Source organism: Callorhinchus milii, unplaced genomic scaffold (assembly GCF_018977255.1).
Source record: "Callorhinchus milii isolate IMCB2004 unplaced genomic scaffold, IMCB_Cmil_1.0 Scaffold6, whole genome shotgun sequence".
Lineage (NCBI taxonomy): Eukaryota > Metazoa > Chordata > Chondrichthyes > Chimaeriformes > Callorhinchidae > Callorhinchus > Callorhinchus milii.
Genome location: NW_024704747.1, coordinates 14,430,064 through 14,445,073, shown reverse-complemented (window position 1 = coordinate 14,445,073; position 15,010 = coordinate 14,430,064). Strand labels below are relative to the sequence as shown.

Sequence of the window (15,010 nt, the reverse complement as noted above, 5' to 3'; positions counted from 1 at the left end):
TTTCAGAGTTCATAAATTGTCTTCATTGGGCCTCTTACCTCCTGTATTTTCTACCATAATATCTAAATGTAAATTAAGGGCTTTACAGTGATCTTACTGGTTCATTTTAATTCAGTGTTTCTATTTATAACAGTTATTGCAGACATCTTCTGAATTTAAATTTATATCAACTGAGTCAGCTGCACATTTACTTCTGACTAGTTGAACTGGGTATTGGGAATAAAGGGAGTTATTCATCAGTAAAGTATCCATTTTATAAATGCTTTGGGTATATAATGAGGATGTATTCCAGAACTGTATGTTCTCAGAGGTCACAATTCGTAATACAGTAAAACTCACATAAGTCGTATCAGTTTGGGACCATAACATTTAATATGACTTGTGCGAAATCTGAGTTGCAGGCAAATTTGTATAAATTGTACAAAATCCAATTGAATCAATAATCTACCCTCCAAATGTGTAATTCAATGCATGCTTTAAGTATGCATGCGGTGAAGGGTCAAGACTGTTCCCTGCAATTCAATGCAAGCACACTTATTGGCAATCATTGGGATGCATTGAATCACGGAAAATGTATTCCTTCTGCACATGTGGGGAAAGATCAAGACTACGTTTCCCGTGATTCAATACAGTACGTGCACATGCATCGATGGGTCAGGACCCCATTTCTGAGATTCAATGCATCCGGTAAATGGGAGTAATGGAGGATAGGTAAGCAGCGTTAATAGTTAAATGATTAATACGATTACTGCAAAGAAATCTTAAGTGGTACCTGAATGGGATTTGAATGCATGTAAAACGATTTATAAAGATAAGATTAATGTGAGTTTCACTGTAATTAATTCAGAACAAGCACTAGAACCAAAGTGAAGCCATCACCTACGCTGGTCTCCAAGTAAACTGGTGATGGATAATTCAGACGTGTATTCATTCTATAACTGAAATAACTCAGAATCTACAGGACGGTGAAGTGCAGAAAACGGAAAGGACCATTTTCATATCTTTTGACTATTTATCTGACTAAAAACTTTAAACCTGAAGTGCTTTATGAAGTTTGAACTAGTAGTATGTAACATTTTAATTTAAATTGGAAAGAGACCATGGTATTTTTTGGTACGTAACCATACAATACATTAAATGGTTTTAGATTAAATTATTTTAATGTCCTTTTACAAATGTAAAGAAGTTCAACTTCTTAAACCTACTTTCTCAAGAAGCTGTGTATCAAGGTATATACAATGGGATATTAGATAAAACCTGGCTTTTGGTTTTAAGCATATTCATGTGCTTTATCTTTCCCATTTCAACATACATAAAAGTGGAAATGGTTCTGGACATAAACTTTGCTGGCATTATTTCCTTGAGTTTGTTACCATCTACTGCAACTGAAGTAAAAACTACCAGGAATTGTAGGTTGAAGGAATTTTCTCAAATCATGGGTAGCAAATTTCTCCAGAGAAATATTAATGGTGATCCTTCCCTAAACTAAGATAACTGGTTAACTTTGATTATATATGTACCAAAAATTAAACAACTATCAACCAGCCTGCCTAGGAATTTGACTTCTTGCATTTATTTGGTCTGTGCACCAGAGGGTGCTAACTTCTCATAACTCATTCTAATTTTCCTTTCTTTACTAAAGTACAGAAATGTGCAAATCAACACATTCGCCCACACCTCTCCCTCCTCGAGCCCCTCCATTCTGGTTTCCACCCTGCCCGCAGCACAGAGAACTGTGCAACAATCACAAACAAAATCCTTTCTCTCTCTGACCAGGATTCCCTCTGCCTCCTTGTCCTCTCCGCTGCATTCAATAGTCAATCATGTCATCGTCCTTCAGCTCTCATCCATCTTAATGAGACTGCACTCATCTGGTTAGTCTTAATTAACTAACTGGAAAAAACACTTCTCCACCAATGTTTTTTTCCCCGTCTCTGCTTGTGGTGTACCCCAAACCTTCATCCTTTGCCCCCCCTTTCCTTGTTTACATGCTCCCTCAGCGATGTCATCTGCAAACACAGGGTCAACTTCCTCATGTATGCAGATGATATCCAAATCTACTCTAGCTGCGACTCCTAGTCTGCTGATGTCTCTCAGTTTGTTTGTCAGACATCAAGCACAAGCTTCCTGCAGCTGAATGTCGATAAGATGGAAGCTATATTCCTTGGCTCTGATTAAAGTTTTCTCTTCTGCAGCTCTGCCCTCTTCAACCAGCCTATTCCTGTGACTTATAGGCGCAGTGTAGGTGGCGGTTTCACTCCCCAGCTGTCCCTCTTATACCAATTTCAGTCTCTGACCAGGACCCACTTTGCTCCACCTCCATCACGTTGCCTGCCTCTGACTGTACTTCACCCAATGCAGTTGAAAGCCTTATCCATGCTTTTGTCACCTCCCACCTCAACTATTCTAATACCCTCTTTTCTGGTCTCCCAACTTCACTGCACAAAATCCAACTAATTCAAAACTCTGCTGCCTGTATACTCACCCGCTCTAAACTCTGTACCTCCATACATCAGTCCTTGCCAGGCTCCCTATCACAGACAGATCAAGTTTAGGGTCCTCCTCTATAAATCCCTTCATGCCCTAGCACCTCCAACCTGCTTACTCCCCACTCAACCCCCGCTGCCTCTGCTCACCTGGCTTTATCTTCTTGCTTGTCCTTCATACCCTCCACTCCACCATTGGCAGGAGTGCTTTCAGCCACTGCACCCCAAAACTTTAGAACAATCCCTCCGCCTTGCCCCTTCCCCATTTTCAATCATGCCTGAAGACTCTTTCGATTGCTTGGGGTCACCTCTTCTTAGCTTGGCGGCAGGCTCCGCCACTGTTCTCCAAGATGCTACCCTGCATGAAAGAAGCTTATATAAATGCAAGTTGTTGTAGTGCACCAGAGGGTCCTAACTTCTCATAACTCATTCTAATTTTCCTTTCCTTACTAAAGTACACAAATGTGGTGTTGCAAATCAACACATTTGCTCACACCTCTCCCTCCATGAGCCGCTCCATTATGATTTCCACCCTGCCCACAGTACAGGAATCATCTGAGGCCAGGGAAAACACGATAGTAAGTTTTTTTTGCCATATTTACCATTTTGTAATGACATTTGATATGGCACTTTTTAGTGCATTGGAGTGTCAGTTTAGATTTGTAGTTCATAGTCCAACATGGAGAAATGAACCAAGATCCTTCTGAGTCAGAAGCTGCCCCTGAACCATGCTGATACCAGACTCCAATCTAAAGCAAATTACTGCTACCCAATCAATCTGTTCTGTGCAATGTGTAGCTGTCTATTTAGTGAAAATCCCTGCTTTTCTGCTGTCAACCTCAAAGATGCAAAGTTCAATCTATTCCAGACATGCTGGAGCACAATTGTACAATAAACCTCACATAAGTCATATCAGTTGGAACCATTCATTTAATATGACTTATGCAAAGTATGAGTTATTTGAAACTTGCATAAGACATATCAAATGACTTATGTCAAGTTATGTATGTCAGATTTTATATGACTTAAGCATAACAAACACACAAGGACTGAACTGGCTGATGACATTGAGGCAAGTCTGTACCATGTTTAACCCATCCATATTAAAGCTATGATAGCCCATATACTGTACTGCACAGTATCATACCACATGTGCAAAAAAANGTACTGTACAATGAATGGGACAACCAAACGGTTACAAAATAGAACTTGTAATAGAATATAAACTCTTATAAAGAAAACTAAATTAATCAGCAAACACTTTTAAAGAAAATGTTAAGTCAGACATAAACCCTCAATAATAATTAATTATTATTGATTCATAGAAATGATCTCACACCTCCCCAGATTGAAATCCATCTGCTAGTTTTGCTCACTCACTGAATCTGTCTAAATCTCTTTGTAACTTCCTGCTCTCATCTACACAACTTACTGTGCCTTCTAACATCGTGCCGTCTGCAAATTTGGAAATAAAACTCTATGCCTTCATCCAAGTCATCTACCTACCTGGTGAAAAACTGAGGCCCTAGTACAGACCCCTGGGGAACACCACTTGTCACGTCCTGTCAATCAGAAACATTCCCTTTGTCCCTACTTTGTTTCCTGTTGTAAATATCCCAGAATTCTGGGTTGCTTGAGTTGACCAAAGCAAAATCAAGCAGACTCGTGGACGAGTTTGCTTCAGGAAAGCAGCAGCTGTGAACAGTGAAAACATGTTTACAGAACACAAACTTTCAACATCATCGATGATAAGACGTTACATAATTGATGTTGAATCTGTGATATTCAGACTTGTTTGAAACAAACTGCTGCAATCTTGAAAAAGACAAGGGAATGTTGACAACTCTTGTATATTGGTAACAGGAGACGACGATTGACTAAAAATATGCTTTTGTGGAGCTGAATGCCAGATGTCTTTACAAGATCAATGAGTCTCAACAAAAGGAGAACTGAGCTTGGGAGAAGAGCTGAATTTTGGGAATAAAGTACCTAATCGCAAATAATTTCAAGGAAAGAGGGATATACTACAATCAACATGGATTAACAAACCAATTTCTCATCAAAGCTACTGTATTTGTCTGATCAATTAATTACAGTGAACTTTACTAACCCATCATAAGCATTAATTTGATGAAACAATTTTGAAATGCATTTCTTTACTAATTTGCATCAATAAATATCAACGAATGAATAATTTGTGTCAGTCGTTACTTCACCACAGGGTCACAAATTTAAATAATCTTTACACTGCCTCCCAACCAATTACCAAGCCACATCACAAAGTTACCTCTGAATCCATGCGCTTTCATTTTTGCTAAAATCTCTTGTGTAGAACCTTATCAAATGCCTTCTGAAAGTCCATATAGACTGGTCCATCCAGCATTTGGAGACACGATCCTGCGTGAAGGGTGCTATAGTGTACTAAAGTGGTTTGGGTTTTTTCCCCCCTCAATATTCTAGTGCAAAATTATTTGCAAGATACATCACAACCAAGAACAGGAAAGTTATATTTTTAATCTTTGGACAGAAAACAAAAGTGCTGGACTTTTTCAATACAAGAACAGATCAAATGTAAAGGTGGTCTGAATTCTCCTAGATTAAAATACTGAGGAGATTTAACATAACGTAGAAATCACACAATTATTTTTTCTATTTGCTTGAGTTAGACATACATAGATAGGCACCAATGTTGTCAATCAGGAAAATGGTCTAAAATAAAAAGAAAAATATTCTATGTCTCTTTCACAACAGTACCTGAAGAAAATGCAGATCGAGCTTTCAACTTAGCTATCATAGATGTGAACCCACCTGGGTTTAGCCAACCAAAAGAGCTGGAGGAAGATGAACTGGGTTGCACTGTGTTCACTTCCCTGCTTTCCAGTTCATTTTCATAGTGATGCGACAGCTTGTTTTCTCCAGATTCCGAAGATGAAGTTGAATAGATGGGTGAAGTTTTTTCTTCGCCAAATTTAGATGGCCTGCATAAATCAAATGTAGGTGTATCCACAGAACTACTGCTACCACTCTTGCATTGTGTTAATCTGCTACGCAGAATCTTTAAGCATCTTTCAGAACTGTTAAATTTTTCACTGAAACCATAAAAATCCTCCTCATCAGAAGAAGCCATTAGTCTCATTTTGGCCCGGTTCTCTCCATACATAACAGCAGATATTAGCTTTCTCTTCAATGTGCTGATCTGAGGCTCAGCTTCACTGTCTTCACTGTCTGAGATAACAATGGAAGATGAACGATTTTCAGAAAGCTTGAAAATAAAGAGCTCTTTCTTATTTCTTTTCAACTTCTTTTTGCCATTTTTCTTTCGAGGATTACGAAGGAATTTTTTCACTTTTCTCTTACAATGACGTAGATTCCTGGAATAAAAAACATTGCTTATGATTTTCCCCAAATAGTAAGTTTGAGAAATAGGAAAAAATGAACAAGCAAGGTGTCAACACAGCATCCCCGAGAAGAGCCTATTGATTGATAAATTGATATATTTTATAATATGAACAATTGTGCACTAGATTTTTTCAATGCAGCTACTAGCAATCTTTGATTTTATAAAAAAGAATCTGTGCCTTTCAAGTTGGAAGGACATCCTAAAGAGTATCAAAGGAATTACTACGAGTGGAGTGACTGGGTATTTGTAAACGAACGTAGCTAATATCCCCCAGATAAAAAAAACTAATCACCAATTTCAATTTAAGTGATTGTTGGCCAAAACATTGGGAAAAACTCCTCTTTTGGAGTAGTTTCATGGTATCTTTAATGTTCACATGAGCAGGCAGATAAGCTCTCAGTTTAACATCTTATCCAAATGATAACACCTTAACTAATACAATTTCAACTGAAGATTGAAGCCCCACATTGGGACTTTGAGCTCATTGTTGAGGCCAACACTCCAGTCTATTGCTGGGAGAGTGCTGCATTGTTAGAGGTGCCGTCCTTTGAATGAGACTTTAGTGGAACTACTAGAAAGGAGTTCCTCCTTGTGTAGTAGACAACAATTTTCACTTATGCACATTTGTGCCATATTGCTGCGTGTAAATTGGCTGCTGCATTTGCGTACAAATATAGTCAAAAGAGTTTACAATAAATCCTGTAAGTGGGTTGAGATATATTGATGGCATGATGAGACACTACATCAAATGCAAGAATTATTATCAGTAAAAAAGTTATTTTTAGTGAAAAAATACAACCAATTTTACTAAAGATCAAAGTTTCACAATGTCTGCCTTGAATTGTTAAATATTTGGTTCAAAATATTCATCAAAAGAATTGATAAGTGGAAAGTAGGTTCAGAAATAAGTGCCAAGAAATGCCTCCTCCCTCCCCCCTCGATTTCTAAAGAACTATTTCAAGTAAAAGGTCTTCCCTCTAGATGTTTCTCGATTCAGTAGAGCATGTAGAACCAGGAGTTACCAAGTCATCCACCCTCAAAATGTAACATTTGCATATTATAGAATTGTGTACTAATTGAAATGTATGCTCTTCAAAGAGCACTTGGTCTGGTTCCACTCACCCCAGATACAATGAGCCCTGTCGTGTATGGTTTAGGGCAGGAGATGCAAGAATATCTGATTACAGCTATCGTGAAAAATAATTACCTGTAATAGAAAAAAAACCTTTGAAAAAATAATTCAGAGTTTTTACCTTTGCAGAAACACATGAGGCCGGCAACATTGAATTCTCTTCTTTACAACAACCTGGCTTTGAGCTCTTTTGTGCAGATATTTTACTAGTGAATGGATTTTTCTGCAATGAGAAAACAAATTGAAATCTGTCCTATCAACCATTCAGGCCACAAAACAACCAGAGAGCCAGTAGACCAACCTACTGATGGTTGATGGAATCATATTGATGGCATCATATGAAGCTGGGGTATGTATAGTCAAGGGAGGAACCATATCCAGAGGAAGCATTTAAGACTTTCCAACTCTAAAGCACAAGAAAATTCCCTCTTACTAGGTTAGCAATACCATAAGGCTTGTAGAGACACTTAAAACGTTGATGGAGTTTGTGGAGTCCCATCGCTTAGTGGTTAGTGGGCTCGCCTTGCAAATGGGAGGACAACAACTTGGATTTATATAGTGCCCTCCACGCCGGACGGCGTCTCAGAGCGCTTTTCAGTAACGGATCTCGGGACCGAGCTGGGGGGAGGGGGAGGAAGGTGACCAAAGGTGCAGTCGAAAAGAAAGATCTTCAACAGAGACCTGAAACTGGGAAAGGAGGGAGCGAGACAAAGGGAGTGGGGAAGGCAGTTCCAGAGCCTCAGGGCATAGTGGCTGAAAGCAAGGCTGCCGCGGATGGAGCGGAGGACTCGCGGAACGAGGAGGAGGCCAGCCCCGGAGGAACGATAGCAACGGGTACTGTTTTGAGGAGAGAGGTCAGAGAGGTAGGGGGGTGCAGGGACTTGAATACAAGGGTTTGATTCCCAGTCAAGGCAAAACCCTAAGCAAGTTTCTTTAGTCACACACCTCTGTTTACCTAGTAGCAAGTAGGAACCCGTCGATTGGTGGATTTTCAGGGGTAATAATCCTTCAAAAACAAAACAAAAAATCCCGACCCACCTGCAGGAGAGCCTTCAGCCACTCTGCCCCAACCTCTGGAATTCCACCCCCCAGTCACTCTGCCTTGCCCCCTCCTTAGCATCCTTCAAGTCCCGCCTCAAGACCCTCTTCTTTGGCCATGCCATTGGTCACCCCTCCCCTCCCCAATCCATCTTGAGTCTGAAATTCAGTACTCTGTCCAGCGCCTTGGGACGTCCTCCCGATGTGAAAGGCACTATACAAATGTAATCTTCTTGTTGTTGGTCACTCAATCCATGACCGTTTGTGGGACACTGCTGTGCACAATTGGTTGCTGCATTTTACCCACAAAATACTGTGAAGGGCTTTGAGACATCTCAACAATGTGGTTAGGTGCTATATCAAATGGAAGGATTATTAGTTATTTTACAGAATTATACCAGGGATGAGGGACTTCAATTATGTGAAGAGACTAGAGGGGCTGGGATTGTTCTCCTTAGATCAGAGAAGGTTAACATTTCACACATGCAGCTAACTGTACTCCATTCAGGCTCAGAGGTTTTCACAATTCCAAATAGATTTGTACAGGGTAAACAGAAAAGAAACCTTCCACTAATAATTAATAATAACTAACATTCGATACAATCACCCCTTCAACTCTCACCCTCAACCAGGGAACAAAGTTATTTTTGATAAGGGCCTTGGGATGTCCTCCTGATGTGAAAGGTGCTATGTACAGTGGAATCTCCTTATGCGGACTGTCGCCGATTAACCCAGGACGCCAGTTAAATCGTACAAAACGGAAGGCGTCCGAATCAGGTGTATTTTTACCCATTACAAATATGCTGGTTAATTCAGACAAAAATACGGTTAATCTGGTCAAAATGCCGTGCTGGTCACCGCTGAATGAATTCACTCAGGCCTCTCCATTCAGCCACAAGCGACTCCGGGATGTAGACAGTAGGAGTCTAAGATTGATCGACAACAGACTCCAGCCATTCACAAGTGGCCGGAGTTGGGCTATCAATCAGTGAGGGGCTGGAGGAACGGGACGAACAAGGGAGGGAATGGGAGGAGTCAAATTGCGATTGATTTACAGCGGGAACCATTTGTGAATGGAATTGGTCCCCTCCCATCCAATAAGAGCGGCAACGGGAGGGAGGAGGTGCCGCTGCCCCTCTGCTGGGCGGGAAGGTATTTTGCAGTCAAACAAATGTATTCTACTAAATTCTGTGAAAGTACAGTATTTTAACTTTAACTCCTAGGCTAAATATTTGGGTATCGTGTTCAGTTAGTTAACACTGCATCAATTGAAACAACATTATTACATATTATTATATGGTATCGGCATTGTCCCTCTACTGAGCAGGAATGGTATTTTGGTTAACGTCAGATGCCTCTTAAGCCGGACAAATCGTTCGTCCCAGATGTGTCTGACTTAACAGGTTTCCCCATTAAATGCAAATTTGTTTCCCTTATCTAGTCGTTGAAACATCTCAGGTTTTAGTAACTCTGTATTTGTAAGTGAATGCAGCAGTTAATTTGAGAACAGCTAAGTGCCACAAACAGCCGCTAATAAGAGGGCACAATCGTGGATATCCACCGGGAAGCAAAAATCAAAAAATCAGAAGAAACTATTTTGCACAAAGGTACAAAAACACTTGCCTTCTATATGGTGGCAGTTCATTTCGGGGTAGTGATGGCTTTTTCAAAACCCATTGGTCACAGGATAATAAGGCAGGTTCTAAAAAAAAGGTTATATAAATGAAGACATGTTATTGCAGCCTATACGCATTATAATAATAATCCTTTCATTTGATGTAGTTGAAGGCATGGTCGAAGAGGAGGGTCTTGAGGCGTGCTTGAAGTAATCAAGGGAGGAAGCGAGGCAAAGGGAATCTGTGGAGTTCCAGAGGGTGGAGGCAGAGAGATTGAAAGCCCAACCGCCGATGACTGGCTGGGCGGGGGACATGGAGCAGGCCGGAGCCTGCTGAGTGGAGGGAATGGACAGGTTGATAAGGAGTTAGCAGACTATTGTTTAGTTAAGAGAATTTTGAATGTAAAAAGGAACTTTGGCCCATTTGATCTTATTCTTTCAGAATACCCACCCTGTCTCCTTCTATTGCAGCACCAAACTTTTTCCAATGAGTCCAGTACGCTGGCCTGACCACCCACTTTCTAGGAATCTTTTCTGATTGTTGTTTACTCTCTGGGTAAAGAAAAACTCTGACTCGTACACGACAAATGGCCATTTGGCTAAGGGATAGCCTGTCAGGACACGGCAAAATTCTCCAGAGAGAATCAGAGCCATCAGACGAGAAAGGGAAAAAATTGCCAACTTCTTGCTCAGTATCCTGCTCAGTTTCCAAACAGTTTCCAGTCACCCGTTTACAATTAACAAAATGCAAACAGGCAATTGGCGGCCAGAGAGATCAGGAGAGCACACTGACTCTCACCACTTGAAGTTTTAAAATAGGGAGATGCAAGCAATTTGCAATGAACGTTTTCAAACTTAGTTCTTGCTACCACATGCAATTGAAACTGCATACGAATAACTTTCTGTTACATCACTGGAAATGGCAAGCACATACAATCTGTACTTTTATACACAAATCAAGAAAATTATCCTACCGTAAGGCTTTTTCTTCTTTAATGTAAGTTTATTTTTTTTTGACATGGTTTTCTTCTGATTGATCATTTTCAAAAGCAATTTCGAACAAGCCTTACAAGTCACAGTTTCTCTGACAGCTTCTCCAGAATCAATTGACAGAACATCATCATTATCACAGGACAATTCAGAGCTTCCTCCTTCATTCCAATCATTATTAGCAGAGCTGAAACTCAGAATTTGAAGGTCTGGATCCATCACAGGAGAAGAATGAAATCCTGTATTTGAGTTCATGCTTGATTTTACTCCCCCTGGAAATTCATTACATTTCATACCAACTTGTTTGACATTTAGGCTTGGTGCTGGAATGCTATTGATCCAAGAATTGGTTGCCTCTCCAGTTTGATGCTTCAGTATATTGGATCGAGATAGGTCTGATATTGGCATATCTTTGGAAAGTTTACATTTTAAAACATCTTCAATGGCACTATTTTCACAGAAAGTATTTTGCAGTCCCTTTTTGAAGCTGTATGAATCTCCAGGTTTAGGCAGCTGAGCACACAGGCTGTTCGTAGGTGACATTTTTCTAATGCCATATTTGGTTCCAAGCAAGGAGTTATATCTGCAATTGTAAAAATATTGAACAATGAGTTAGCCAAGCCGTGAATACCAATCCAAGGAGAGACATAAGTAGTAGAGAAAAAGGAGACGAAAGAAACATCACATCGAAACTTGTTTTGGTCGGTCAGGTATCAGACATATGGAAATCCATCATCATGCTTAAGAGTATTCAAACTAAAGTTCCACATATGTATTCAAGCTACACATTGGAAATGTCCAAGGATGCACATTCCACCTCACTGAGCTAGTCCGGAACCTTGGCCTCTTGTTTGACCCTCAACTGTCCTTTCTACCCCACATCCGTGCCATGACACCCTCTGCCTTTCCCCATCTCCGCAACATCGCCCGGCTCAGCCACAGCCTTACCCCTCAGGTCGCCGAAACCCTCATCCACGCATCACATATAGGCTCGACTACACCACCTCCCTGCTTGTTGGCCTTTTCAACTCTTCACTCCACAAGTTGCAGATCATCTAGAACTCTGCAGCTCATGTTCTCTCCCATACCAGGCTCCGTGACTCCATCACCCTCACCCACAACCCCCAGAGGATAGAATACCGACACCCAGGGCGAAAGGTTGGGCAGGTTTGCTTACTCCACACGCCCCCGTTTACCTAGCAGTAAGTAGGAACCTGGTTGTTAGTCTATTGGCGGATCGCTTTCCTGGGGATAATAATCCTTCCAAAAAAAAAAATTTGGTCACTCAATCCACAACTGTTTCTGGGACGCTTCTGTGTGCAATTGGTAGCCACATTTTGCCCACAAATAGTCAATTCACTTTACAGTATATTCTGTGAAGCGCCTTGAGACGTCTAGAAGAGGTGAAAAGAGCTACATCAAATGCAACAACAACAAAACTACATTTGTAAAGCGCCTGTTACAGACCCGAGCTGGGGGTCGGGATCGGGGAGGGTGGAGTGCAGGGGTAGCAGGGAGATCAAAAGCACAGTCAAAGAGCACGGTCTTGAGATGGGTCTTGAAAGTGGCAAAGGAGGAGGCCAGGTGAAGGCACTGTGGGATGGAGTTCCAGAGGGTGGGGGCAGAGTGGCAGAAAGCCCGACCATCAATAGTGGGGCGAGTGAGGTGGAGGACGTGAAGCAGGCAGGAGCCCACTGAGTGGAGGGAGCGTGCAGGATGGTAAGGGATTAGGAAGTTGCAGACTGGGGGGGGGGGGGGGGGAGCAAGGCCATGGAGGGCTTTGAAGGTGACGACCAGGATCTTGAACGGTATCCTCTGTGTGATGGGAAGCCAGTGGAGTTGGGCGAGGATGGGGGTGATAGGGTCACGGAGCCTAGTGCGGGAGAGGACACGGGCTGCAGAGTTCTGGATGATCTGCAGCCTATGGAGAGAGGAGTTGGGGAGGCCGACAAGTAGTGAGTTTTATTACCAAGGATTATCATTATTATGCTTTCTGGAAAGCTTTCCCACTACTTAATAATAATAATAATCCTTGCATTTAATTGAGCGCTTTCGTCTCAAAGCGTCTCAAAGCGCTTTCACAGAATAGACTGTAAAGTGAATTGACTGTATGTTTGCAGGCGAAATGCAACAAACCAATTGCGCACAGCAGCGTCCCACAAACAGTCGTGGATTAAATGACCAATTTATTAGTTTTTTTGAGGGATTATTATCAGGCATGTGGAGTAAGGAAACTTGCACAAGGTTTCACCCTGCCGAGAATACTTGACCAGCTAGGACCACCATACCCATTAGGGCTTTGGCTTGCAGAGATAACAGTAGCTGAGCAGGATGATTCTCAACCCCCAGTGACTGGTCTGCCTTTCTAGGTCCTGCCAATGTGTCAGGCTGGCTGTGCAATCATCAGCAGTGCCCTGGAATACTGCAGACCCACCTGGCTCAAGAACTGGACTACCAAGGGACTACCACAGAGGGTTGGCTCAATTCCGACATTCCATTACCAGGCAGGTCACCTTAGACCCTGCTTGCCTCTCACCATACCTGAGGATATCAAACTCACAACACAACATTTAACTCGTATATAATAACTGCTTTTGATACAATATCACATTGCACATAAACATCTCAAATCCCTTTGACAAAATGAAATACTTTCAAGTACATTAACCATTATGTATATAATATTATACTATTATGTAGGCAAATCATTGTCAACAATATCCCAAATTGGTCACTCAATCCACAACTGTTTGTGAGACATTCCTGTGTGTAATTGGCTGCCACATTTCAGCCCCAAATATGCAGTCAATTCACTTTACAGTATATTATGTGAAGCGATTTGAGACGTCTCAAAGATGTGATAAGGCGCTATATCAAATGCAAAGATTATTGTTATAAACAATAAAGTGAATGGTCAGTGGAAATTCCAGGGTCTGGAATGGAATGCACACATTCTCCTAGAGAGGCATATCCTGCATATCTAATTTCAGAAAGTATTAAGTGCAGGTTGGCAAGAGCCAAGGCTTGGGGACTCCAGAGTGTGTGTTGGGATACTTCTAAAACTGCTTAGCTTGACTACCACTATTTGTCCAGCCCCAGAACCACTTTGCGCTTGCAGGATTAAAGGATTTTAGTGGGAAGAATCCCTGCCCCAAGTAGTATGGTCCAACAATCTGCCTGTCCAATTCCTGCCAATGAGGAGTACTGTGGTCCCACCTGGCTCAGGAACTCAGATTATTTGAGAGCACAACAGAAGGGTGACTTGACTTGGACATTCCTTAGCCAAGTATGTCACGTTGACGACAGTTCAGTTCCAAGGAAACCCCGCTTCCCTCCCTCCCTCCTTCCCCATCCCGCCCCAAGAGGTTCCTGAGTTATGAAGGAGGGAGGAGTATTTGGCCAGAGAACCTAGAGAACACCCCCCCCTCCCCCCATGTTTTGCAAACCAGAAAACGGTGACTATGATCTTCTTAATAATAATAATAATCTTTGCATTTGATATAGCGCTTTTCATGTCTTCTTGACATCTCAAAGCGCTTCACTGTAAAGTGAATTGACTGTATATTTGTGGGCGAAACACAGCAGCCAATTGCGCACAGCAATGTCCCACAAACAGTCGTGGATTGAAAATGACCAGTTTATCATTGGTTTTGTTTGGGAGGGATTATTATCGGGAGTGTGGAGTAAGGAAACTTGCCCAAGGTTTTGTTCTGCCGGGAATTGAACCCAAGTGTCTCGCTTGCGAGGCGAGCGCTGTAACCACAACTGTGGCTGGATTTTGGGCTCAAACCTAACTTTCTAATAAGAGTAAAAATACCACCAATGAGCCTCATTTTTGTCGTGAACTGACACACAAAGACTAAAAGCTTTTGCTGGCGGCGCCGGATCCTTTAAGGACTCGCTCTCCTCCCCCCTCCCCCCCCTCCCCACACACACACACACACAAAATAAACGAGTAAACCATATACGAGTTAAAGTGTTTAAAACGTAGGTGTCGGATTGCAATGGGACTGAACGCTCCGTCACACGGACCGGAGTTGATTTCCAACTTTACATGAAAGGCTTTTTTGAAGTTTTTTTTTAAAAAAATAGAATAAAAATCTACTTACACTTCCTGAAACTTCCTCTCCACCTCCCGCGGGCCGAGCGAGTCCCGCTGCCGGCGACCAGCCGCCGCTCGCCTGCCACCGCCCGACTCCATCCACGGCGCCCGAGGCCTTCCCGGGGCTGCGGTCCCGGGGGTCACCGGGTCAGGAGACGGGGCTGGGCGTGTCCTGCGCGGTGCCGCCTGATCCTATTGGTCCAGAAGCTGCCCATCACAACCGCCGTCCAATGGCGGCGCGGCGGGC

The 15,010-nt window shown here is 42.2% G+C and overlaps 1 protein-coding gene across 2 annotated transcripts; it reads right to left on the bottom strand.

The window, feature by feature from the left end:
* Positions 1-2,747: 2,747 nt before the first annotated feature.
* On the bottom strand, positions 2,748-14,878 carry si:ch211-227n13.3. Of its 2 annotated transcripts, XM_042336342.1 has the most exons (6): positions 14,771-14,878; positions 10,646-11,244; positions 9,680-9,758; positions 7,140-7,241; positions 5,295-5,857; positions 2,748-2,844 (listed from the first exon to the last, which is right to left on the bottom strand). In XM_042336342.1, exons 1-6 carry the CDS (start codon positions 14,860-14,862, stop codon positions 2,840-2,842), a joined length of 1,440 nt encoding a protein of 479 aa, XP_042192276.1. In that variant the 5' UTR covers positions 14,863-14,878; the 3' UTR covers positions 2,748-2,839. The 2 variants fall into 2 exon arrangements, with proteins under 2 accessions (XP_042192276.1, XP_007909221.1); XM_007911030.2 differs by lacking the exon at positions 2,748-2,844 and having other exon boundaries at positions 4,981-5,857.
* Positions 14,879-15,010: the final 132 nt, after the last annotated feature.